The sequence below is a fragment of the Malurus melanocephalus genome, unplaced genomic scaffold, assembly GCF_030028575.1.
Source record: "Malurus melanocephalus ecotype Western Australia unplaced genomic scaffold, MMel_1.1 scaffold_7, whole genome shotgun sequence".
NCBI lineage: Eukaryota > Metazoa > Chordata > Aves > Passeriformes > Maluridae > Malurus > Malurus melanocephalus.
In genome coordinates this window covers 6,268,329-6,292,861 of record NW_026623239.1, presented here as the reverse complement: position 1 = coordinate 6,292,861, position 24,533 = coordinate 6,268,329, and the positions used below count along the sequence as shown (strand labels likewise).

General features: G+C 38.4%; 1 protein-coding gene across 1 annotated transcript in view; it reads left to right on the top strand.

The window, feature by feature from the left end:
- ADGRV1 (adhesion G protein-coupled receptor V1) overlaps positions 1 to 24,533 on the top strand; it is a 282,213-nt gene that overhangs the window by 114,111 nt on the left and 143,569 nt on the right. Inside the window, exons 75-84 of the mRNA XM_057373001.1 lie at positions 63 to 913; positions 3,732 to 3,849; positions 4,739 to 4,910; positions 8,433 to 8,675; positions 13,123 to 13,530; positions 14,505 to 14,689; positions 15,736 to 15,985; positions 16,144 to 16,283; positions 17,254 to 17,414; positions 20,877 to 20,977. Of these exons, the coding sequence (XP_057228984.1) occupies positions 63 to 913; positions 3,732 to 3,849; positions 4,739 to 4,910; positions 8,433 to 8,675; positions 13,123 to 13,530; positions 14,505 to 14,689; positions 15,736 to 15,985; positions 16,144 to 16,283; positions 17,254 to 17,414; positions 20,877 to 20,977 (2,629 nt within the window). The remainder of the gene's footprint in view (positions 1 to 62; positions 914 to 3,731; positions 3,850 to 4,738; positions 4,911 to 8,432; positions 8,676 to 13,122; positions 13,531 to 14,504; positions 14,690 to 15,735; positions 15,986 to 16,143; positions 16,284 to 17,253; positions 17,415 to 20,876; positions 20,978 to 24,533) is intronic.

The window sequence follows — 24,533 nt, the reverse complement described above, 5'->3', positions numbered from 1 at the left end:
GATTGTTTTATTTTTCATTATTTGTGTTTCCTCTCTCAGTGTTGATATAATTTTTGTTTCAGATCAGGATTTACAATAGCTGAAATTGAGCCAATGGGGATCTTCCAGTTTGATCTTAACTCAAGATCAGTTTCAGTTGAAGAAGATGCCCAGGCAGTGAGCCTACATGTCCAAAGATTGTTTGGTTTTCGAAGTAATCTCACCAAATTGATATACCAGACTATTCCAGGAAGTGCCAAACCACTAGAAGACTTTATACCCATCTATAATGGAGAGCTTATGTTTTTACATTTTCAGACAAGTGCTGTGATAGAAATATCAATAATTGATGACACTGTGTCTGAAATACAAGAATTTTTTTTTGTAAATTTGACTTCTGTTGAAATTCTGGATGTTCAACCTGACAGTGTTGACTGGAGTCCCTGCTTGAATCCAGCTTTCAGTGTTGCAACAGTTAATATCCTGGATAATGATATTCTTCATGGAATACTAAGTTTGGGGCCAGAGTTTGTTTATGTTGAAGAAGATACAAACAACAATATGTCCAATACAGCAGTGCTTCAAATCCAAAGGACCAAGGGACTTACTGGTGATATTAAAGTAACTGTTAAAACTTTTGGGGGAGTGAGTGCACAGAGTGGTAAAGTAGATTTGTATCCTTTTGGAAATGTATATGGAAAATCAGACTTCACATGGGCAATGGAAGGAGAAGATTTTGAAGAACGGACAGTCTCTCTGACTTTGCTGGATGGAGAAAGTGAAAGCCAGGTGTCCATAACAATTTTTGATGATGATGAGCCTGAAGGACAGGAGTTGTTTTATGTTTTCCTCTCAGATCCTGAGTACGGAGCTCAGATTGTGGAAGGAAAGGATGAACATGGATTTGCTGCTTTTGCAACAGTAATTATTGCAGGTAATATTATTTCCCCCAGGAAATTACTAAATAAATTTGAATTAAATAACAGTAAATAACTATATGTTCTGGTAGCAATTTTCATGTAAAAATTGGAATTCTGTATGATAATAAGCAGAGTATTCAATTCTCAAATCTAATGTTTTGTAGATCAGAGGAAGCATCTAACACATGAAGCCCACTTAGCATCCTTTAGCAATGTAACTCAAAATACATCTATAGGTGCTGCTTAGCTCTGTTCTTGTCCTCATGAAGGGAGAATGCTGAGCTGAAGTACAGTGAGATGTAATTGCAGACTCACTTTTCTTTGCTGTTTTTATTGTTCCATCTCTTCCTCTTGGGACATGATCCATGACTTCCAAATTCAGAGATACAGCCCTGTGACTATGCGAAGAATAATCAATTAACTATGGTATGAGAATGAAAGTGTTCAAGAGGAACCTTTTATAAAACTGCTGTGCTTCCATTGTTTGTTCTCAGTATTGTTCAAATAATCTTTTCTCATAGTACTGTAGTTTGGCATTCAGACCAAAATATTTTGTATGATCACTTCTTGAAAGTTTATGGCACAAAAAAGATCATTGCTTTTTTTGTTTGATTTGTTTCTAAAGACCAGGTGATTTGTATTTTGACACTTAAGGTACTTTGCTTTCTAAGTTYCAGATTGCTTTAAGCTTCTTTTTTTTTTTTTTCTTTTGTTTATTTTTTTCCCCCTTTCTTAAGGGGGAAATGAAATATGATTTTGTGAGAGAAAACACCATGGGGCATTGAAATGCAGGAAGACTTACTTYCTACTGAGACCATAAGATTACCCAAAAGAGGAACGACATAAAAATTTACTGAACCCATTATTTAAATAATGCATTATGACAGCAGTTCTTGATGGGAGACAGTAAGCATAAGCTGCAATGAGATTTATCCTGGGTATTCTTTTGTATTAAGCAGAGAGGCAGTGACCTGGAGAGGTTGCATGGTCTCTCTCCATCCCTGGAATTTTTTAAATACCCAACTAGACAAACCTCTGAGCCATCTGCTCAGGTTTCAGAGCTGGTTTAGCTTTGAGAAGTGTATTGGAGTAGAGACTTGAGAGACCTTCTAGCATGAATTATGTTGGCATTCTATCAGCTATATTTGATATACTTTGTATTTAAGTTTTTCACTTTTGCAGTGGATGGACTAGCCCTTTTTCATAAAAAAGTATTAAAAAAAATTCTATTTTTGTTCATTGCTACTCTGTAGTTCATATCCAAAGCCTAGCGATCCTCTGCTTTGGCGGATGGCAAACAGGAATGGGCCTGCTTAGTCACCAAGGAAGAGTTTTTCTTTCAGACACTGTGCTACTGTGAGAAAGTGWTGTAGAGTTCCAGTTTCCCCTAGCTTTTAGACATCTGACAGGCTTACCAGCTGAGTATAAACCAATCTTAACTGCAATATARATTAAGTTTTAGAAATAACTTGGGAATTGGAACTAATTTTAGGCTAACTCAGTTTAGGCTAATTAAGAAAGGAAGGTCCAACATTACTGGGACTTTTGTCTATTTAGATAGTCTTAGGATATCGGTGTGGGTTTGAGAACCAGGATTAAACTGTGCTGCTGGATGAGTGTGTGAAGCAATCAAGACCATATATAAAACCAGATCACATGAAACACATGCTCCCTTCATGTGCATTTTCTCTAGAATTTATCATGGAAGTTGCCAGTTCCATGCTTATGCACATTAACTTCAGAAGTGTGATTGTACACACAGGTTGGAATTTGAGCTTGTATTGAACCTGACAGAAGTGTATTAATGTGCTCTACAGCGATATCCTTAGTATCAATCCATTAAGTTGGAATATGAAACAACACATTGAGAAGGGTCAAAGCATGTACCTCCATTTAAGTGTATATGTACAAGAGTTTGAATATTTGTGCATGTATATAAGGAAACACACAGTATCTGTTCATCTTATTATATATATGTTCAGTAAGCACTGGGGCGGAAGCAGATTGCCTTTTCAATTGTCGGGTAAAGCCATCACTACTTGCAAGGAGAAATCCTTTAGAAGCAAGATTTAATGGGGCACTGTAAAGATATTAGTTTCCCCTCATTAACACTGGGATTTTCTAAGTCTTCCACTGCTGTTTTGCTGCATTTCCCTGAGAAAAATGCGGTGTTTTGCAGCTCAGTAGTTCCACACATGCGTGGAATTAAAGATGCAAGAAGAAAGTAATGATGTAATGATCTGTGCAAATGAATGGGTTCAACAAAATAAAGGGTAGGATAAAGAAGAAAACTTAAGTTACATAATTGGAAGCCCATCTTTATTCCATTGCCTACTTTTTCAGTGCTGTTCACCTAGGCATGCATTGAGGCCCATTTCTGTTCAGACAGAATGTTTTAAGATTCATGATAAACATAACTGGAATGATTATCACATAAGGACTTTATAAGCAAGACTTTTGACATTGTTCTGGAGACTACTGTAACACCTCTTGTAATCTCTTGRAGTCAAGGGACACAGAATTCAGTCAGTTTGTTAAACGTTGCTGGAAACACAAGCGTATGTGCAAAAATGGTGCCAGGACTCTCATAAGGAATCTACTTTCAAAAGTATTTATTATTCTACTGATTAAAATAACATTTAGAAATGCTAATATTTAAAGTTCTAGTGTCTAAATTAGGAATACAAATATTAAAAGAATTGAGGTGTCCCCAAATMGTACTTTGCAGCATGCTTTTTATACCTGACTGGCTTTTTAGCAGTCATGCATATTATAATTTATCCTCTGATTAACTTTCTTGCTTACTACTTTCATGGACTGTTCCCTTCACAGGAAGCGATCTCCACAATGGCATTTTGGGATTCATTCCAGAAGTACAAAGTGACCTCGTACTTGATGAAGACTCAGAAAACAGAGAGGTGCTGCTGACTGTCACACGACAGCCCAACAGGTGCAGGCGACAGCCTATTCCAGTGCTTTTACCACTCTGTAATATCCGCTCTTGAATCACAGGAGCTGCTGTTAGTGGAAGAGGTGTTCATTATGGAGTTTTACAATAAGTGTTCGCCTTTCAGTTCCTTTAGTAGCTTCACAAATTTTGGCAAAGGCATTTAAGTTGTGAATATAATTAGGTCTGTCACTATCTTGGTATAAAGCAGAAACAGGAGAAAACTCAAAATCTTGCCAATTTATACTCTAAGGCAGCCAGTATGAAGGTTTTGCTTAAGTAAAATACTTGCACTGCTAAAGGTCTAACTCCAATTTTCATCTCTCCGTGTAATGTAAGTAGCTGTGAATGCTACTTACATGGATGAATGAATTGCTACTTATGAAGGAGCAATTAAGACATTATGTGTCAATATGTTTCTGTCTTCACTTTTTTCCAAATTAATACATGAMTGTATTGTACATACATGTGCACTTTAAACAAATATGCTCAACTACTGTAACTTCTTTCAACTTACAGCAAAGATGAATTCTACCTAACTTTGCAGGCCAATCGTTTCTATAGTATTAATGAGAGTACTGGGGCACGTCCCTGTTTTCCAAGCATCCATGTCTCTTATTCAGATAACTGCATGTTATCTGARACAAAAATTGAGAAGAATCTGGATTCCCTGTTTGCTTTATTTTCTTCTTCTGTTATTTTTTAAAATAATCTAAATGTATTTTAGAGTAAGAACTTTAAATTAAAAGAGCTATTTTTTAAATTGCAAAGCAGTTGATTCCCTAATGATTAGTTTTGAATAATARCATAAAATGTGAGTTATGTCTGTGGTTTATGTTTCCTAAATTAGTTGTGCTCTCCTTCAATACATACTCTTCTGTTTTGCTTATAGGGCTTTTGAAGACGTGACGATCTTCTGGCGTGTGAGCTTTAATAAAACAGCTGTTGTCCTTCTGAAGGATGGCGTGAACTTGGAGAATGAACTTTTATCTGTGCTGGGAGCCACAACCTGCCTGGCAGGTCAAACAATGTGCAATATCTCCATTGAATTAAAACCTGATAATGTAAGTAATTATTGCTCATTTATGTACAGCATTGGAATTTATCAGGATGAAAAACCTCCTCTGAGCCAGAGCAACTGACACTTAATTTGAAGATAATAACTTGATATCTGCTCAGTTGCAGAGATGTAACATGTTTATTTATAGGCTTGTACTGTCTCCATTGTGACTGGTAAAAATTTGGGAAGGAAATAAGTATTTAGTTTAAAGAATAAATTACAGATCAGAGATTTTTATGCAACAGTAGGAAAAAAAGAAGGGRTTTATTTCAATGAAATATTTGTTCATATACTCTTACCATCCACACCGTAAGTTTTTCATCTATCAATGCACTACTTAGGGTTGTGTATGAAAAACATATTCTATAGGTAATATCTCATTTGAGTCTAACTTGTGTATAATTTTATATGCCTAAATTTAGTGCACTGACCTGTGAAAATTCATAAAACTGCGTAAGAATCTCTGAGTGTCCTAAATTCTGTTACTGTTCATATCTACCTTCTGAGGAGTGAAATTCAGTTTAGGAGCCATCATCCACTAAATTGCATTTGTCAATTGGATGCGTTTAAGTCTAAGAGCCTTGTGAGACCAAGCTGGCACTCTGAAATACATGATTTTTTGRACATCAAGCACAGTATTCAGCCTTTTTTATTGAAAAGAGAAGGAAAAAAAAATTAGTGTGAACACCTAATGGTTAGAGTAATCCCTTAAGAAAGGAGGGATTAATGTTTGCCATTCTTTCAAAGTTGGAGAGTTTTAAACTTTCTAAGAAATTGTCCTAGCACCCAGGCTAGTGGCAAAGCTGAGGTCTGGGCAGTGGAAAAGGACTAGATGAGAAGGTTTTCATRTATTTTTCTGACTCGGTTCCAGAAAATCTTGCAAGGTGCTGGATGTGGGAAATAGGGATTTCCCATTASGAAATAGGGTTCATTCTCTTAGCTCAGCAAGAGGGTCGTTTCCCTTCTCCATCTTCAGATGTTATCTTGACATTAGAGAGCCAGTGAACAGGTGTACAGGGTAAACTGGGATTATGAAGTTCTTTAGGCCAAAGAAGTGATACCAGTATTTAACAACAGCAGTGCAGAAGCTGCAAAGACATGCAGTCATGCCACATGAAGCACATGCCTGAGCCATTCTAGCACGTACTAATGGAATGCTAAAGCTCCCCATTCATTCCAGTAAAATTGTGCCTGTCAAGAACATCTCATTTAGAGAATTACTTAACAATTTGATTGAAAATATATTCTCCCTCCAAAATATATTATCCCTCCAAATATTTTTTAACTCTTGTTCCAGTTCCTCTTTCATGAGTTAGCTTATAAATTAGTAGTAAATATATTTTAAAATTATGAAGTAATAAATAAGTAGTTTACATTTTTATAGGATGCATTCTAGCTTTTTTAGGTTTTACCTAGTCAACTGTACTGATTTTATTAGCTAAAATCCTAGGATTAAAATAGAATTTTCAAAAATTCAGAGCTGAAACAAAAGACTTTTTTAATGTACAGGATTGACCCTGACCAGGTGCCAGGCATCCACCAAAGYCCCTCTCTCATTYCCCTCTGCAGCTGGGCTGGGGAGAGAAATTTTAACGAAGAGTTCCTGAGTTAAGGACTGGGAGAGATTACTCATCAAATACCATCAAATTAGAGATATTAATTGAATTTATTACTAACAAAATCAGAGCAGGATAATGAGAAGTAAATTAAGACCTTAAAACACCTTCTGCCCTCCTCTCCCTCCTTCCAGTTCTACCTCCTCCTGTCCAASAGGGAGATGGGAAAGGGGAGTTATGTTCATCACACATTGCTCCTACTGCTGCTCAGGGCAAGGAGTGTTTCCCCTGCTCTACCACAGGATGTCCCCAATGAGAAATTTCTTCAGCATAAGTCCATCCCACAGGCAGCAGTTCTCCATGAASTGCTACAGCAGGGTCATCACTTCCATAGGGTGCYGTCCTTCAAGGACAGGCTGCTCCTRTGTGGATCCCCCACCGGGTCACAAGTCCTGCCAGGAAACCTGGTCCAGGTGGGCTCCTCTCACCATAGGTCTGCAGGTCACTGCCAGAAGTCTGCTCAAGTGTGGGCCTTCCTTGGGGGTCACAGCCTCCTCTCAGGCATCCATCTGCTCTGATATGGGCTCATCCATGGCCTGTGGGTTGATCTCTGCATCCCCATGGACCTTCATGGGCTGCAGAGGTACAGCTGCCTCACCATGGGCTGCACCAGGGGCTTCAGAGGAATCTCAGCTACAGTGCCTGGAGCACCTCCTGCCCCTCCTTCTCCACTGGCCTTGGTATCTGCAGAGTTGATTCTCTCACATTCATCTTCTCTGGCCGCAATTACATATTTTTTTTTTCTTTTAACTTCTTCAGTATGTTGTCACAGAGGTGTTACCACCGTTCCTAATGGGCTCAGCCGTGGTCACTGGCAGGCCCATCTTGGAGCTGAYTGGCATTGYGTCTACCAGACATGGGGGAGACTTCTGGCAGCTTCTCTCAGAAACCCACCCACAGTAGCCCCACCAGTACCAAAACYTGGCCATACAAACCCAATACAATGAATAATACAAAAAAAAAAAAGTCTTCAATGATCACCATTTTTATAATGCTTTTTTTCTTGTAAAGAACTACTTYTTTTCCTTTCTCAAGTTTGCTACCTGACAAGTGCACGTAGTAGGTACAAATAACATMTTTCCAATGATTTCTGGAATCTCAATAATCAGTTGCCTCTTTTTAAACATCTTACATTTGTGTCGTAGGTACAAAAAAAGATGAGGCAAAATGTCATATTGAAAAATTAACACTGCTATCTTATTTTCAGTAAGCAAACAACGTTCCATAGCCTATATTTTCAGGGTGACATATTTCTCTATATGTGAAACGTCACAAAAGTCTATCAAATAGTATTCTCTAAGCTCTGGAATTTTCAATAAATTCAGTTAAATGTGCAAATCTACTGAGAGTTTTGAATAAAAATGTGCCTAAACATATTAGTATTTAAGGTTGCAACTAAAATGTTTTTCAGAACTTTAACTAAGTTCATACTTGAATCCCTGCAAGTTAATTAATTACAGTTTCCAAACTGCATACTTAATTCTCTGCAGTTTATCCAAAAGTGAGTCAATAGGCATATGCCTTTTTATAAGCTGAAAAGAAAATGAAAGCGCAAATTATTCATAAATTCTAYATCTATGTAAATCTATAATCTGGAATATGGTAGTCTGAGAGAATTTACCATTATGTATGTCAAATTTATAGTCACAATGCCTGTGCTATTTAAATAGCTGTAATAATACAATAAGTCCATGTGAGAATCTGGGATTTAATTATTGTGCCTAACAGAGTGGTGCAGTATTGTTTTTATGATACATTTTATTGTACTTATTGCACATTTCAGAAAACATACCTATAGTGTTATTCAAATGATCCATTGTGCATACAAACTAATATATTAACATTTTTTTTAAAAGCTGAAAGTTATTAGTAGATCTTACAATGATATGAAAACCATTCCTTGCTTACAGGTACCAGAATTTGAAACTTATATTTTTGTTGAGCTGTATGCTGTAAGCGCAGGAGCTGCTTTGAACAACAGTGCCAGATTTGCTTTTATAACAATCCTGGAAAGTGATTCTCCTCATGGTTTAGTTTATTTTGCTGTGGGATCTCGATTTGCTGTGGCTTATAAGAAGACAACTTCAATCAGTCTGCAAGTCCTTCGAGATTCTAGTACATCAGTAACCACAATGGTTAGCTACAGCATGCAGGTAAGTGTTATTTAATTTATTTTTATATCCTTTTTCTGACATTTGGGAAAGCAGACTTCCATGTCTCCAGGGAGATAATCAGTGGATTCCCCTAGGAGACTGCCTTCAGAGAAAAGGGTGTGGAGCAGTGCTGATAGATCTTTAAGAAAGTTGTCCACAGAAACAGAGGAGCTAGGAATCCCCAGGAGCAAGAAATCAGGCAATGAAGGCAGCAGACTAGCATGGCTGAGTCAAAACTTGCTGGTCAAACTGAAGAGAAAGAAGCAAGTGCACAGGGAATTGAAGGAAGGATAGGTGAGTTGGGAAGAGAGATGGAGTGCAAATGTTTAAGGAAGGCCACGGTGAAGCTAGAAGTGAACCTGGCAAGGGATGCAAATAATAACAGGAAGGACTTCTAGTGGTGTGTTAACCAGAAAGGGAAGGTCAAAGAAGGTGCTTTCCGCCAATAAACGATGTTGGAAAACTGTTAACAAAAGATTAGTAGAAGGCTGATGTACTGAACAACATTTTTTGCCACAGTCTTTACTGAAAACCATTTTTCCTATGCCTCTTAAGTGGATAAGATGGGAGATGGGGGAGCAAAGTTGCTCGCACTGTAAGGGAAAATCACATTCGTGACCATCTGAGGAACCTGAATGTGCACAAATCTAGGGACCCAAAGAGATGTATCCCAAATGTAGTTGGCTGATGTAGTTGCCAAGACACTCTCTCCCTTGTTATTTGAAAACCCTTGGCAGTCAGGTGAAGTCCCTGGTGACTGGTAAAAGGGAATTACTCTACCTATCTTTAAAAAGGGGAGGGTAGGAAGGAGGACCCTGGGAACAACCAACCTGTCAGCCTCACCTCTGTGCCTGGGAAGATCATGGGACAGACCCTCCAAGGAGCTCTGCGAAGGCAGTGGAGGACAGGGAGGAGATTTGAGACAGCCAGCAAAGCTTCACCAAGGGCAAGATCTACCTGACCAACCCAGTGGGCTTTTCTGATAGGGTGACTACATCAGTGTTCAAGGTCAGGGCTGCAGATGTCACTGACCTGGAATTCTGTAAAGCCTTGGACACAGTTCCCCACTGCACCCTTCTCTCTAAACAGGGGAGAGACAGATTTGATAAGTGGACTTCAGATAGATAAGAAAGTGGTTGGATGACCCAACCAGAGGGTCCTGGCCAATGGCTCAGAGTCCTGATGGATATCAGGGACAAGTGGTGACCTTCAGGGTCTGCATGGGGACCAGTGTTTATCACCTTCATGAATGTGACAAAGAGATCTGGTGCACCCTCAGCAATTTTGCAGATGACACCAAGCTGAGGGGTACAGCTGACACTCCTGAAGGGTGTGATGGCATCCAGAGGCACCTGGACAGGCTGGAGAAGTGGCCTCTGGAAATCTCATGAGGTTTGACAAGAGCAACTGCAAAGTGCTGCCCCTGGGCCTGAGCAACCCCCAGTCCAGGCTGGGGATGGACAGATGGAGAGCAGCCTTGCCCCAAAGGATATGGGGGGGAAGTTGTTGAGAGGCTGGACATGCCCTGGCCATGGCACTGCCAACCCAGAAAGCCAAATGTGTCCTGGGCTCATCCAGAGCCTCATAGGCAGCAGGGGAGGGAGGGGATTCTGCCCCTCTGCCCCACTCTGGTGAGAGCCCATCTGCCGTGCTGCATCCAGGCCTGGGGTCCCAGCACAGGGAGGACATGGAGCTGTTGGAGCGAGTCCCGAGAAGGCCACTCAGTTGAACAGAGGGGTGGAGCACCTCTGCTCTGAGGCAATGCCGAGAGAATTGGGATTGTTCAGCTGAGAGAAGAGGCAGCTTTGGGCTGACCCAGTTGCAGCCTTCCAGTACCTAAAGGGAGCCTACAGAAGGCTGGAGAGGGACTTCTTGCAAGGGCACATAGTGACAAGATAATAGGAAATGGCTTAAACCTGAGAGAGATTAGGTTTAGATTAGATATAAGGAGAAAATTCTTTACTGTGAGGCTGGTGAGGCACTGGCAAGGGCAGGTTGTGGATGCCCCATCTGGAGGTGGTCAACAMCAAGGTTAATGGATCTCTGAGCCACTGTTCTGGTGAAAGTTGTCCACTGCCAAGACTTTGGAACCACGTGGTCTTTAAGATCCTTTTCAACACAAGCCACCTGTAGAATCATTGATTTTATTATTAATGTTATAATTAAATAATTGGTCATTTTGGTCATTCTTTATAATAAATATGACTGTAATCAGCATTTTTTTTCAGGAAACAGTCAAGCATTAACTTTGGTTTTCCATTAGTAAAAGATCTTTTCCTCATTGCATTGTCAAGAATGAGGTTTCTTAGCAGTATCTTCCACTGATCTCAAAGAAAATGGCCAGCAAGTCATCTAATATATTTCTTTYTTTGTTCTAAAGCTCTTGACAGCCTCCAATTTTTCAGGCTTTTTCATCTGAAATTGTGTTTTTATCCGGACAGATATGTATACAACATCTAGACACCAGGACACTTGCTCTGTTAGGACACAAATTCATTAGTACCAGAGTGCACTTAGGAGAAGAGAGAGAAATTTCATCAAATTTTATTCAATGTTCTTGGAGTACTAAACAAGAAAAAATGTCCTTCTGATTTAAAATAGTATGTGCTAAAGTAATTTTTATAATCCCCATTCATTTTTGAGATGTTTACATCTGTAGCAATAGACTCTTCTGACTGTTGACACTTTTCTATTAAATGCATACCTCACTCATTATTATTGCAACTGATGAAGTTCCTTCCTTTAGCAGAGCTAAAGTTCTCTTTTAGCAGAGCTGCGAAAACATTAGTCCTGCTACTTCCTTAGCGTCTGTGAATCCAACAGCAGGGCAGAGTCTATAAGAGAGATTCTTCCAAGTTTACCATCACATTGGAATAGTACATGGCCTGATCTACTTTGAGTGTGTGGGATTTTATGCCAAAAATCATTATTTTGCGGGTGGGTTATTATATACTTACCCTTTGTAATGAAAGGTTCTGCATTCTATTGTTATATTGAATGCATATCTATTTTAATTACRTAGGTTTGCATGGTGTTTCCATGCATTTATTATATAGTGGCTGGCCAGTGCTTCAGTTAGATTGTGTACTAATTTTCACATTTATTTACCCATGAATTCACTATAATTTAGCTGTTAAATGGAAAATAAATTGGTACTGTTCAGTGTATATTTAAGCTAAAATATAACCAACCTTCTTTGGACATTTTTAGGTTTTGAGGTTGCATGGCCAAGTACTGAAGTGTTGGTATTATTAGTAGCTTTAAAATAAAGACCACAGCAGACAGGAAGTCATAACTGGAAACTTATGTTTATTTCATCCCTACAAAGTTTTCTCAGACATTGCTCTTGTCACTAGTGCTTTTATTTCTACTGAGTTCAATTTCCTAGTTCTCTGTGGGATGGGATAAACAAAAGGAAACTTCTGCCAGGAATTTTCGCAGGTGATGTCATCATGTCTAGAGCAATTTTGAACAGTTACATGCTGCACTGATTTATCATGTTCTCCAGTGAACTCAGAAAATGTCTAATTTATTCTAATTTATTAGTAAATTGCTAACGAAAGATAAATATTTCATAAGGTTCCTAGTATTTCACAAATAGAAGTCCTCATTTTATTTGGTAGGAGACCTTTACCTAGGAGTCAGTATACAAGCTGCACTTATTRAACTAATAGATATTTTTGAAAAATCCTATGGTTGAATAACAGTTCAGAAAGTTAGTTTCCACTTAAGGAGAGTTTATTATATTACCATATATAATGTCAAGGTTATGGCAATGGACAAAAAGGACAAGACTTTAAAAAATCAAACAGTAACACAAACCTCATGGAAGGCAAAAGTAGTGTTGCTTCACAAGGAAATGAGGCCATGTAGCATTCCTAGATAAATTCATCTATCTGCCTTGCGTGTGTATTCTATAGTGTGTGTTTTGCCTTTGTACTAAATGGATTATTCATCTTTTAAATATTATTCTGGGACTGAGCATGATGATATTGAATTGATGATATAATGAATTGATCCTAGTTTGGACACAGATTTGCTTTGCTTTTGTTTAGTTTTCTATATATTTATAATGCTTTCCTCTACCCTAAAGTGAGGAACTTTGGGCTGCAGTCATACTCCTACATCAGTCTTTCTGGAATTCACACATATGCTAACATTTCTGTAGTATTTAGTCACACAGAAAATTTTGTGGGTTTTGATCTGGAAAAGAAAGAGTGGGGCCCGGTTTACTATTGACAATATATGTAATTTTTCCTTTAGATTTTTTGATGGATTACTAAGTCAGGGAGATAATTAATTTAATGGAATTGTTTCATCACTCAAAACTGCTTTTTGAAAGCAGGCTTATTTTTCACACATTTTATCCATTTAAAGTGTATTCTACAGCAGGTGGTTTTGAACAATTATTATWATGTTACCTAAAACTCTTCTGGTTTGTTTTAAGGAGCTGCAAAAATCTGAACCTATTGGACGGACTTTCATCTCTCCAGCTGTGGCAGGACAGGATTTTGTCAGATCTGAAGGTGTATTGACTTTTGAACATGGACAAAGAAATGCATTCCTCGATGTGGCTCTGACTCCAAAGACAGGATCTTTAAACCCATTTCCTAAACGTTTCCAGGTTGTACTTTCTAATCCCACAGGTGGTGCCAGGGTAGATGATGTGTACGGTATTTCTAATATCACCATTGTCTCAGATTTGGACTCCTTGCCAGTTTGGGGACTGATTGATCAACTACATCAGCCTCTTGATGACACCATTTTACACAGAATCCTTCAGAATCTGAATGTCAAGGTGGCTACAGAAACTACAGAAGAGCAGCTTACTGCTGTTGTGCATATAATAGATAAGGTAAACTCTTCCTGTTCTTTCTTAAATGACCAATGACATTAATTAGATTATAATAACACAACAAGGCATATCAATATATATACATACATATGTAAGTATGTATGTATGTATGTACATATAACAAGGCAGATCGCATCCACAGCAGTGATGCAGAAGCACAGTCTGCAAAAGTAAAAGTAGAAATTGTGAATCCCCACAAAGAAATCAGAAATCAAATAGGTTGAAATGACCAAGCAGTATTAATTTTGCATACATACCTGTAGCTCTTTATTTTCTACTGTGCAAAATTTTCCCTTTGGTGCCATAGTTTCATAAAACTTACTATGGTTTCTTGACTCTTAGGCCACATCTTTGATGCTTTTAGGCCTGGCACAAAACCTGCTCATATCTTCACAGCAGACTGTAGTGAACACACAAGCAAATCATACCAGGGCCAGATGGAGTCTGATGTAGTCTTAACTAAGCACCAGTCTTTTTTCCTGCAGTGACTTTGGGAATTGGGTTCTCAGCATAACTGAGAATGCTGAAGCATTGCACTAAGTTCTGTGAAAATTATGGACTTGTTTTATAGTGTTCTGGGCTCGTGGAATAATGCACAGAAGCTAGAAAATGTCTAAGTATCTAGATACAAAGCATTATAACAATATCCATTCATTTTTATTTTTGCCGCACAGAAAGCAGAAAAAACAATGTAAAAAGTTCTCAGGACTTGGCAATCTTTGGTTTGTGAAAAAATGAAAACTGCCACATCCTTTCTTTAATAATCAAATCCCCTGGTAACCATATCTTTATGTAGTTGTAATAGACTGTGCCTTATGCCTTGGGATCAGGGATTGGGAGGTGGGAAAAATATTTTGGGCTTTTGGAATGAAAATTGGAAACATAGTGAACAGATCACTAAACCTTTCAATGTGAGGAAATGTTACAAGAAGAKTCCTTTGCATAAAATGTTTGATTTCTTCTCCTCTCACTAGGTTACAGGTCTAGGTGAAAAATTGTTGCTCACTGGTAAAAGTAGAAGTCTTTTCTATGAGATACTTTGTGCTCTGGCTAGCCCGAAACGTGAGGACACACAAGGTTATAGCCTACTTGCTGAGATGACTGAGAAGTTTGCTTTTTCTCTGTTGGCTGGGATAAAATGTGGATCACCGGGAGAAAGGTTGGTAAACTTGAAGTCATCATATGTTTTGGAAATACATGATAACTTACCAATACAGAAAATTTAAACTACATTTTCAGAAAACTACATTTTTACCTACCATCCATATGTGAATGTGTTACTCTGTCATGATCTTGCAAAACACTGTGTCATAGTGCCAATATATAGTGCTTTGTCAGATTGTGTGTCACACAAACTGGTACATTGGTATTGGGCTAGCTGTGGGAACATGAGTCAGCAGATCTGGCACATTTGGAACTCGCCTTTAGCTGAAATATTCCCTGGAAAAGTATTCATTAGTCTTGCTAAGAAAATAATATGTAATTGTATGATGCAGAGCTGTGTTCTAAGCCCTTAGATTGAAGTTATCAACCCAAAATTTCTACTGACATTTTGTAATTTATATGTGCTTGGTTTTGCTCACTTGAACATAATTTTAATTTTTTTAAGGCTACTCATAGTTTCAAATTGCTAATTTTGTCTCCAAGGGCATAACATSTTGTGAAGCTAATGGGCAGGGGAAATAAGTGACTGAAGAAAGAGATTATTCTCTTTTATGAGACAGATGGTTTTAAGCACCTTTTCTTCCATTGAGGATCTAATAAACAACTGGTGGTTGAATATGTGTTCAGTGTTTAGAACTTCAAATTCTTTATTCCAAGTTTTTTTGCATCATTGGTTGCAAAAAAAAAAAAAAAGAAAAGCAGGATCAGCCATTTCAATGTCTTTCTTTTTAAACTCAGCTCTACATCAAGTTATAAAGATAAGTGTTTTGATAACCTAGTTTACTATGGACAGGTTTTAGTTGCAGGTCATAAGGATCAAAGCCCAGAAGGCAAATGGAGAAATTGAAATACATAACAATTCAGCCCTCTTTTATTTTTTTTCCACAAAAACTGAAACAATGGGCCAATTAAACATCATAAGTCTAAAAATGATGAATTAATAAAGTACAAACAAATCAAAAATACCTCTAAGAGTCATTATGTAATAAAAAATGAAACYTGGTTCCACTTAATGGCCCTATTACTTTTCCATTTCCACAGAGGCAAAAATATCCTTGACAGCTGCCCATACATTGGAATAATTGCTCACAACTGGTTTCCTCAGCAAATCAATGGACACAGATTTAATGGAAAAGATGGGGATTCTATTCAAGTACCTGAGCATTTGCTAGAGGTCTCTGCAGTATTATCACCTCCTCAAGAAGAGAACTGTGAATCTGTGCAGTTCACAGAATATAGCAGTCAACAGTGGTTCCGTACAAGTGATAAAGAATTTGCCCTGAGGAACAAGGTTTGAAGATAATGCAATTTGTTTCTTCAGGAATTTAGTTTAATCTAGATATTGCTCAAATCATAAATGTCTTTAAAATAATGTGAACATTTTTATATTTGTGTAAGATTAAAATGAATCTTAATAAATTGGTTTCTACATTGTACATGTTGTTTCAGGTTTTTTCAATGAGCTTGAAGGATCATAGTTCACAGCCTTTGAAAGATAACAATGAAGTAATTTATCGCATTTATGCTAAAGGAAGTCGGATTGTTTCACAGAAGTCTCTATGTCTCCTCTGGAATCAAGCTGCTGAAAGGTTATTTTATTATTGTGTTTGGTTTTCCAGTTTCTACTATGAATCCATGCATTTATATGAGATGCCATAATTCCAATTAAATCATTTAGAAGTATGAAACTCATCCTTTTCCTGTCTTTTTTTCCTTAATTTTTCTTGCCATTTTACCAGTACATAAAATTTTCCTTATAATAAAGTTATTAGTTATTGTAGCTCAGATATTTCTCAGACTTCTGCCCTTGGCTTTTAAAATCAAAATACCATTTTGATTATATAATGATGCATTAGATTGCAGTGATGGACCATAAATCCCAGAATTGCTTCAATGAATGTTGGAAATATGAAAATTTTGTTCTGTATCCTGTAGAAGTCTACTTGGTTTAGATTCTATTTCATTAGACCAACTGGATTATATCAGTCTGTTGTTGATATAAACTGTTTCTCTTCAGGAGTGGATGCACCAGAATTTACCTGTATGCTCTCCTTTTATCTATACATAATTTCGACTAGAAATGGCTTAGGATATCACCTGTTGTATCCTTTATCCTTTATCAAAACCACTTAGGCAATACTGAAAAAAAAATCCAAAACAGAACATGAATTTCAGTTTCAAAACAACAAATAGCAGTATAAAGTATTTTCCATACCATTATAACGTATTGAGCAAAGTTAAATAATTAAATATGTGAAAAGTTAGAATGCCCAGAAATCTAGCAGAAATTTTAAAAACGTGGCCATGAAAACTCTCGAGTGGAAAAAAAAGTTAGTATATTTACAAAGATTTTTTTTTACATGTAAAAAAGCTATAAACAATATTTTAATCTCATGTAAATATGCTATTCTGAGCACTGCACATGAAAGATTACAGAAAAGACCTATGCAATAATTTAGGGGACTTGGTATTTCAGGAATACAACAAAAATTTTTAAGCCTGCTTACCATGTGATTTACACAAGTCCGTTTCCAACTCTGCGAAACTTTTGTTTTGCAGCTGGCTGTCTGATAGCGGGTTCTGCAAAGTGGTTGATGACACATCAGATTATGTGGAATGCTCCTGTTCTCATATGTCCATTTATGCAGTTTATGCCCAAACAGATAACTTGTCTTCGTACAATGAAGCCTTTTTCTCTTCTGGGTTCATCTGCATTTCAGGTCAGTTGATTTAAGACTGTTTTCTCATTAATAAAAACTGATGACTGAGGGAATGTTAACTAACTTCATGTTAGTAAAGGTGCCATCTCATCTGGTATTTGCACACTGAAAAATTTTGCCAMTGGAAAAAGTGCCAAGCAGAAATATCTCAGAATCAACATGGCTRGAAAAGAATTCTGAGGTCATCCAGTCCAACCTATGACCTAACCTTGCCAACTAGACCATAGCTCTWAGTGCCACATCCAGTCTTTTCTCATGCACTCCAGGGATGCTGACTCACTGACCAGCCTGTTCCAGTCCCCACTGGCTCATCTTTTGACATATAGGCACAGCCTGCTCCTGTGCCTTCAGGATATTTTTTTGAAGTAGGTCCCTCCTTTCAGGACCCTTTTGTTTTTGAGGACTGGTTCCTGAGGTGTTCTCCAAACCAGCATCCTGAATTCTGCTCTCTGGGAGTCCAATGTAGAAGTTTTATTGATGTTTCCATATCCTTGTTTCACTGAATATTGAGAATATTGAGATATTGAGAARTCTGAGAATATTGAGAAATCTGTTGTTTCATGGTCAGCCTCTGATCACCATGTATCCCATCCCATCTCTGGTTGCAAACAGCAGGTCTAGCAGAGCCTCACCCCTGGCAGGTTTACTCACCAGGTGCGATGAGAAGGTTTCCTCCACACACTCCAAGAACCTCCTAGATGCCTCTTTTCCACTGGGTTGGGTTACTAGCAGATAACTGCCAGGTTAACGTCTCCTATGAGAGCAAAGGCTGGCGATCCTGGAATATCCACCAGCTGCTTACAGAATAAATCATCCACTTCTTCATCCTGGTTAGGTGGTCTGTCTGGGACAGACTCCCAGACTGGGGTGTAGGTCTTGTTGGCCTTCCCCCAGTTCTTACCCATAGGCACCCAGCCTTATCATCATTAACCTCAGGTGCCATGGTATCAAGAGCCTCCCTAATATACTGAGCCAGCCCTCCACCTCTCCTAACTTGCCTGTCTCTTGGGAAGAGCTTGTAGCCAACCAGTGCAGCAATCCTGCTGTGTGAGTCATCTCACCATGTTTCTGTGATGGTGAYWATGTCATRGCTTTGCTGCTGCACCATGGCTTCCAACTCCTCTTATTTGTTACCCATGCTGCATGCATCAGTGTTCAYGGACTTCAGCTGGGCTGCTGACTTCACCCCTGACTCCGGCGTACCACCCTTGGGCTCATCTCTGAGCAGCCTGGTTTTACCCCCCTGCCCCTTTGAACCTTGTTTAAAGCCCTCTCAATTAGCCCTCCCAACTCATGAGGTACAATCCTTTTGCCCTTGTTAGACAGATGAAGCCCATCTGAATCAAGCAGGCCTGGTGCTGTAAAAATTGCTTTATGGGGCAAAACGAAARATTCCTCAGATGGCCCTTAAGCCATTCATTGATAACACCTGTTCCTTTTATCATTCATCTCTGCTCCTGAGCAGAGCATCACCTGCGCTCCTGTCCCATCAACAAATCAATCCAGAGCCCTGAAGTCATTTTAATCATGCTGGTACCCGTCTTGTCAACCTCATCACAGCTARCCTGGACAACTAGCAGTGGATAATAATTAGAGGGCTAAATTAGTTCAGGGAGTCTGCTGGAGATACCCTATGCCTGGGTTATCAGGGAGGCAGCAGACCTCCCTGTGGGATGGGTCCAATCGACATAGAGGGGCCTCAGTCCCCCTCCGAAGGAAGTCAGCCACTATAGCTACCCTTCGTTTCTTAATACCTGAGGCTGTGATCCGTCTGATTGATGAAGTGCTACTTTGTCTTTAGTGTGGTCTGTCTGACTCTCTGGACTCAGGGCCTTGTACCTATTCTGTAACAACACCTGGGAAAGTGAAGAGGCCTGGGACAGAATTTTCTTACCTCCTTGAGTAGGTATCCATTTCCATTCCCCCCATCTACTATGGCTCCTCTCTCTGCCTGATGGTAAGAGGGATGGGGCTCCTCTGACTCCTGCTGAGCTTCTCCCAGGGTTGCAGGGCTGTAACTCCACCAGTCTATTTCTCTTTCACTCTCCCTAATACTCCTTAGCCTTTCCACTTCTCCCTTAAGCTCTGCCATGAGACAGAACAGATCCTTCACCTGCTCACACTGCACACAGGCGTCTTTTGCACTGTCCTCTTATGCTGCCACCAGGCTGAGACACTCCCTGCACCCAGTGGTCTGGACAGCTCTGTCCTTCTTGGGGGATCTGTCTGAGCACACTGTTGCTGGCAGCTAGATCATCTAGTCCAACCTATGACCTAAAACTACCTTGCCAGCTAGACCATAGCTCTAAGAGCCACATCCAGTCTTTTCTTATACACTCAAGGGATGCTGATTCACTGGGCAGCCCATTCCAATCCCCACTGGCTCATCTTTTAACATATAGGCACAGCCTGCTCCTCTGCCTTCAGGATTTCTTTCTTGAAGCATGTCCCTCCTGACATACCGTTYGTAAACCATTGCTGGACCTAGTCAAGTTGGGGGAAAAAACCACCAAAAAACTGACCAAAACACACCCATCTACTACACAACCCACTACCAGAAGCCAGGAGGGCAGCTGCACGCCTTCTGTGCACACTTCTGTGCAAAACTGCTGTAGATAGTTGTTGTTGCTGAACATGTTGCTGTTGTATGTAATCTTAAAATGATTTAGAAATAATCCTTCTGGCAATTATTTGTTACATTCATCTCTTACAAATACTGATAGGTGAACAAATAGTCAGTCTCAAGAGAAGATAAAATATTTGCCTTAATTACCTAAATTCCTTCCCTGGCTGAGGTGTGAAAGTACACAATAAACTTAAATTAGCTCTGAAATTTAGCAGTGTTTTCCTTGGTGGCCTAACTGTCCTAGGGTCCTTTTTCCAGGAACTACTTACTGGTAGGAAAGGGTCTTTTCCATTTTTGGTCTGTTCATGTTTACATTTAATTAGTGAAATGAAAAGTGGTGTCATTCTTACTGACTACTGCCATAGCAGATTTCTGTGCTCAACAGATGAAATGGGAGATTGGCATTTAGAAGATTATAGCTATCTACTAAAACAGTGCTACCCTACAGGAGATTTTTTAATTTAGTTTTTTCTGAAATAATTTTTGGATGCAATGATGTGAACACTGAASAGTTACCTTTGCTTTATATGTAACTATATAACACCCATTCATATCATGCCAAAAATGACAACCCAAAAACATTATTCCAAAATTGCTTGCTTACGTTATGAAATTATTTTAGCTCCTAAGCCTATGGGAAAGTTAAATACATGTTAGTACTTGAGCAATAAACTCATGAGTGATCTCAGAGTGAACCAAAGTGAACATCCTCTATCTRTAAGGTTTGTTTGGTTGGTTTTTTTAGATGATCTGCACATTTGAGAAATACCTGCTGGACAGTTTATTGAGCCTCATTTTTCCTCCTTTTTTCTCTTTTCATTGTCATTTCTGTGTAGGTTTCACTTTGGCTATCATCTCCCACCTTTTCTGCACCAGATCTGCCATGTTTGCAGCTAAACTTCTCACTCATATGATGGTTGCTTGTTTGGGTACTCAGGTAAGAAAAAATGCTGAAGTCCCCAAATGTAGAGTAAGTACATGTTTACTTTATTGTTCTTCACTTTCATGACCATGTCTGAACAGATCTTTGCATTGTAAACATTTTTGGAAAATGTAAAATTTCAACATCTGTTACTTAAAATTAATCCAATATTCATATTGTGTCTTGGGAATTCAGCTGAAATTATACACTGAGAATATTGAGTGAAAACTAATGGATGGTACAGCAATGTGAGAAGATARTTCCATGTGTGGAATGCTGTGCTCAGTTTTAATTTCTGAAAGGTTCTGGAAGTTATCTTCTGTTTGGGCCCACAGACTTTTCTGTCTTAGCTGCTTTTTGTTTAAGTATGCTGCATCTTAATTTTTAAATGTAATTCTGATAGGTGAAGAATAATTCTTGAGAATAGTTCAATGTGGTATGTATATGTAATCATTTTGTTTAATTGCAGAGGTACGATTTGTATGGTTCTGTAATTTTGGTATTCATTCTCAGTCCTTGTAGTAGTGGCTGTCCTGTTCTCTTTTCATTTTGCCATGCAATGATTTTGAAAATTTAGAACAAAATTTTTGAAAGAGGATTTTAGCTAATGAGCTAGTTTGGAGAGGAAGTAAWGACAGTTTGGCAGCAGCTGTTAAAGAAAAGAAAGTGGCTTTAAGATAGAGTGAAAAGGGAGTGTTTGGCAAGGGAGAACTGAACTATGGTGCTAGCTGTGCTAGCTGTTCTGAGAGAATATCTTTTTACAGTTACTTGCATAGTGATATGTTGGCCTACTGTGAACTAGCCTGATTAGGTAGCCAAAATTTAACAGAAAGCTCTATGTATGTACAGCTGTTCCCACATATAAGCGTTTGGTCACTATACATATGATTCGAAACTTACAGTGTAATTGAAAATTTTGTGGGTTTTGCTAGCTAATGACTCTATATGARAAGAGCTATTTAAGACACTTTTAACTGACAACTTAGTACCTCAATATCAGCACTTAATATAGTGTACACTTTATAGTGTAAATACAAGGAAAGTGTTAGTATTTTCCATTTCTATTTACTAGTCTTCAGGCACTACTAAACACTGTGTTTGTAATTATTATCTCTCAAGCCACTCTAGAGAACAAAGGGAGCTGGCATTTCTGTGTGTGTTTATTTTTGCACCAGAAAAANCCAAAAAAACCCACCAAACTGGAAAGCTTTTTGTGGTAGCTCCCATTTTACACATACATAAATAATTCGTTTTCATCTAATATTTGCACTGGGTCTTTATTAGGTTGTACTTTTGGCGTTCTTTCTCAATTGCCGCGACTGCACTAGTTACTCGTACCTGTAGATGGCAGTCAAGCCATTTCAGCATGTTGCTCAGAAACTTGGTGTTCCAAGGCTAYGCCTGCTTTGTGGCTGCTCACAATACTTCATTTCTCTGTCTGTGATGGGGGATGGTGATTCACAACGTTCAACCTTCATTTCATTCTTGGTGTGTCCAGAGCTGCATTAATGCATTAATGGAGCACTTGTAGAGCATTCAAGAGTAGATGTTTTGCCATGTGTTTGGTGAAACTCATTGCAAAGGCATAAAAGGCTAGATACTTGTAAAACATTTTTTATTCCTTTCAAGCATAAGTTCATGCAACAATACCCTAAATGCATGAACGAAAAAATTGTGGGGCTAAGATTTTCAGTTTTGGCGTAAATTTACGTGAATTTTGAGTATACAAAAAAATAAAGTAAGATGAGGACAAACTTCAGTGTCTCAATGTTGTCATACTAGTTAATAMAATTCTTTTTTTTCAGAACTATGAACTAAGATTACAGTTTTAATAGTTATTGTTATGGCTGCCATGCTTGGCCTGGGAATTCTCAGGCAGAGTGCATGAATAAGCACTTTATACATGGCTCGTTCCTGTATGGTCAGCTTGATGCATCTTGTCCATGTTAAATTTCAGGGACCATTTCCACAGTACATGCAGAGTATTACAAATGACATGAATTGTATGCTAAATTCTCTGTGTAGACTTTCTGTAAGTGCACTGCTGAGCTGCTTGGCATACGTGCACCAGCCACTTCTGTGGAATTTTGAATATTCACAATCTGTTTACAGCAATTGTTTTGTACAAATGGTCTTCCATTCTTATGGCAAACAATGMAAAATTAAAGTCTAGTGGTCAACTAAAAAGAAGGCATAGGAGGAACTGTGTCATCCTGTTTTTGTCAAACAAAAATTAATGTTTTCTAATTTAGGCAGCCCCTAAACTTCTTATACACTACTATGATGYACTTAGCATCAACACCCATCACTGCAATGGCTAGTGAGACCATCAAGCAAGTTGATCCTACCATTGACTTTGATAGAAATGCATGATGAAGAATTATACTTACTCTGTTTAAATATTTGAAAGTTGTATGTTATTCAGCCTGAACAGAAATGCAAACATACATGTCAGTTTTGCTTTTCAAGAAGCAATAGGGCATACCATCTTCTTTGTAAAAAATCATGAAACATTTATTTAAAAATTATAAACTGCAGCCTTGGTAGAATTATTGCTTTATTGTTTGGACTTAYTCAGATTTTGACAGGTCTGTCAGAAGATAAATTTTGGAGATGTGATGAAATCTCCAATAGGTGATGAAGGAGCAGTATATGAATCAATGAATAACCATAGAGCCTTTAGGTGCTGCTATGCTATGAAGCTGAAATCTCTACAGAAACAGTGAAATGTTGCTTCTGTTGTACTGTATTTAACCTTAACTCTTCTCTTCCAAAATAAGGAAATTCTTAGTTTCCCCTGTATATAATCAAAGCTCAAAAGAAATTTGTTTATATACCTGGATAGGGGGAGCTTGCAAAGCATGTTCCAAAAATAGGGGCAGTTCATTCCCGTGAGTGACCGAGTGCCTGCCTCTCTCCTGGCAGTGGAGAGAAGTTTTCATTTTAATTTAGTCTTTCCTTATTTCCTAAAAGCCTGAGCCTTTTAGTCAGCTGCTGGGAAATACCAGTTAAAAGAATCTTTCTGAAGAAACTGGTACAGAGCTTCACTAAATTCCAGGTCCCTAGGAAATATGGAACTTCCGTGGAATAGGAAACAACAAATATTTTATGTATTTTATGTAATACTTTAATGTTAGAGCCCAGTTTCCCAGAGTGAGGGAAATTTACTTAATTGTCTTTGAGGAAAACTATGCCTGAGATTTCCTTTCTCTTGATTTCTTTGTTGTAACTTGGTAGCAGCAACTATCTGCTGATGAGATACCATCAATGTTTAGTCATAAGATTTGAAAGAACAGAAAATAACCGTACACAGTGACCCAGAATTGGTGTGCATTTTAGCAATTTGTCTCCATGCTAATGTGTTTCATCCTGTTACTTTGTGAGGTGAAATACTTCAGTAAGAATGATAACTGATATGTAGTCTTCTTCCACCCTTGATGCCAGTGTTCCTATCTTTGGGATAATAGTATAACATTTCTCCTTTATAAAAGGAAAGAATTTACAGATGTTAGTAAAAGCGGAATGTGGAGAAGATTTCCACTTCTGTTGGAGGAGTATTAGAACACATAGC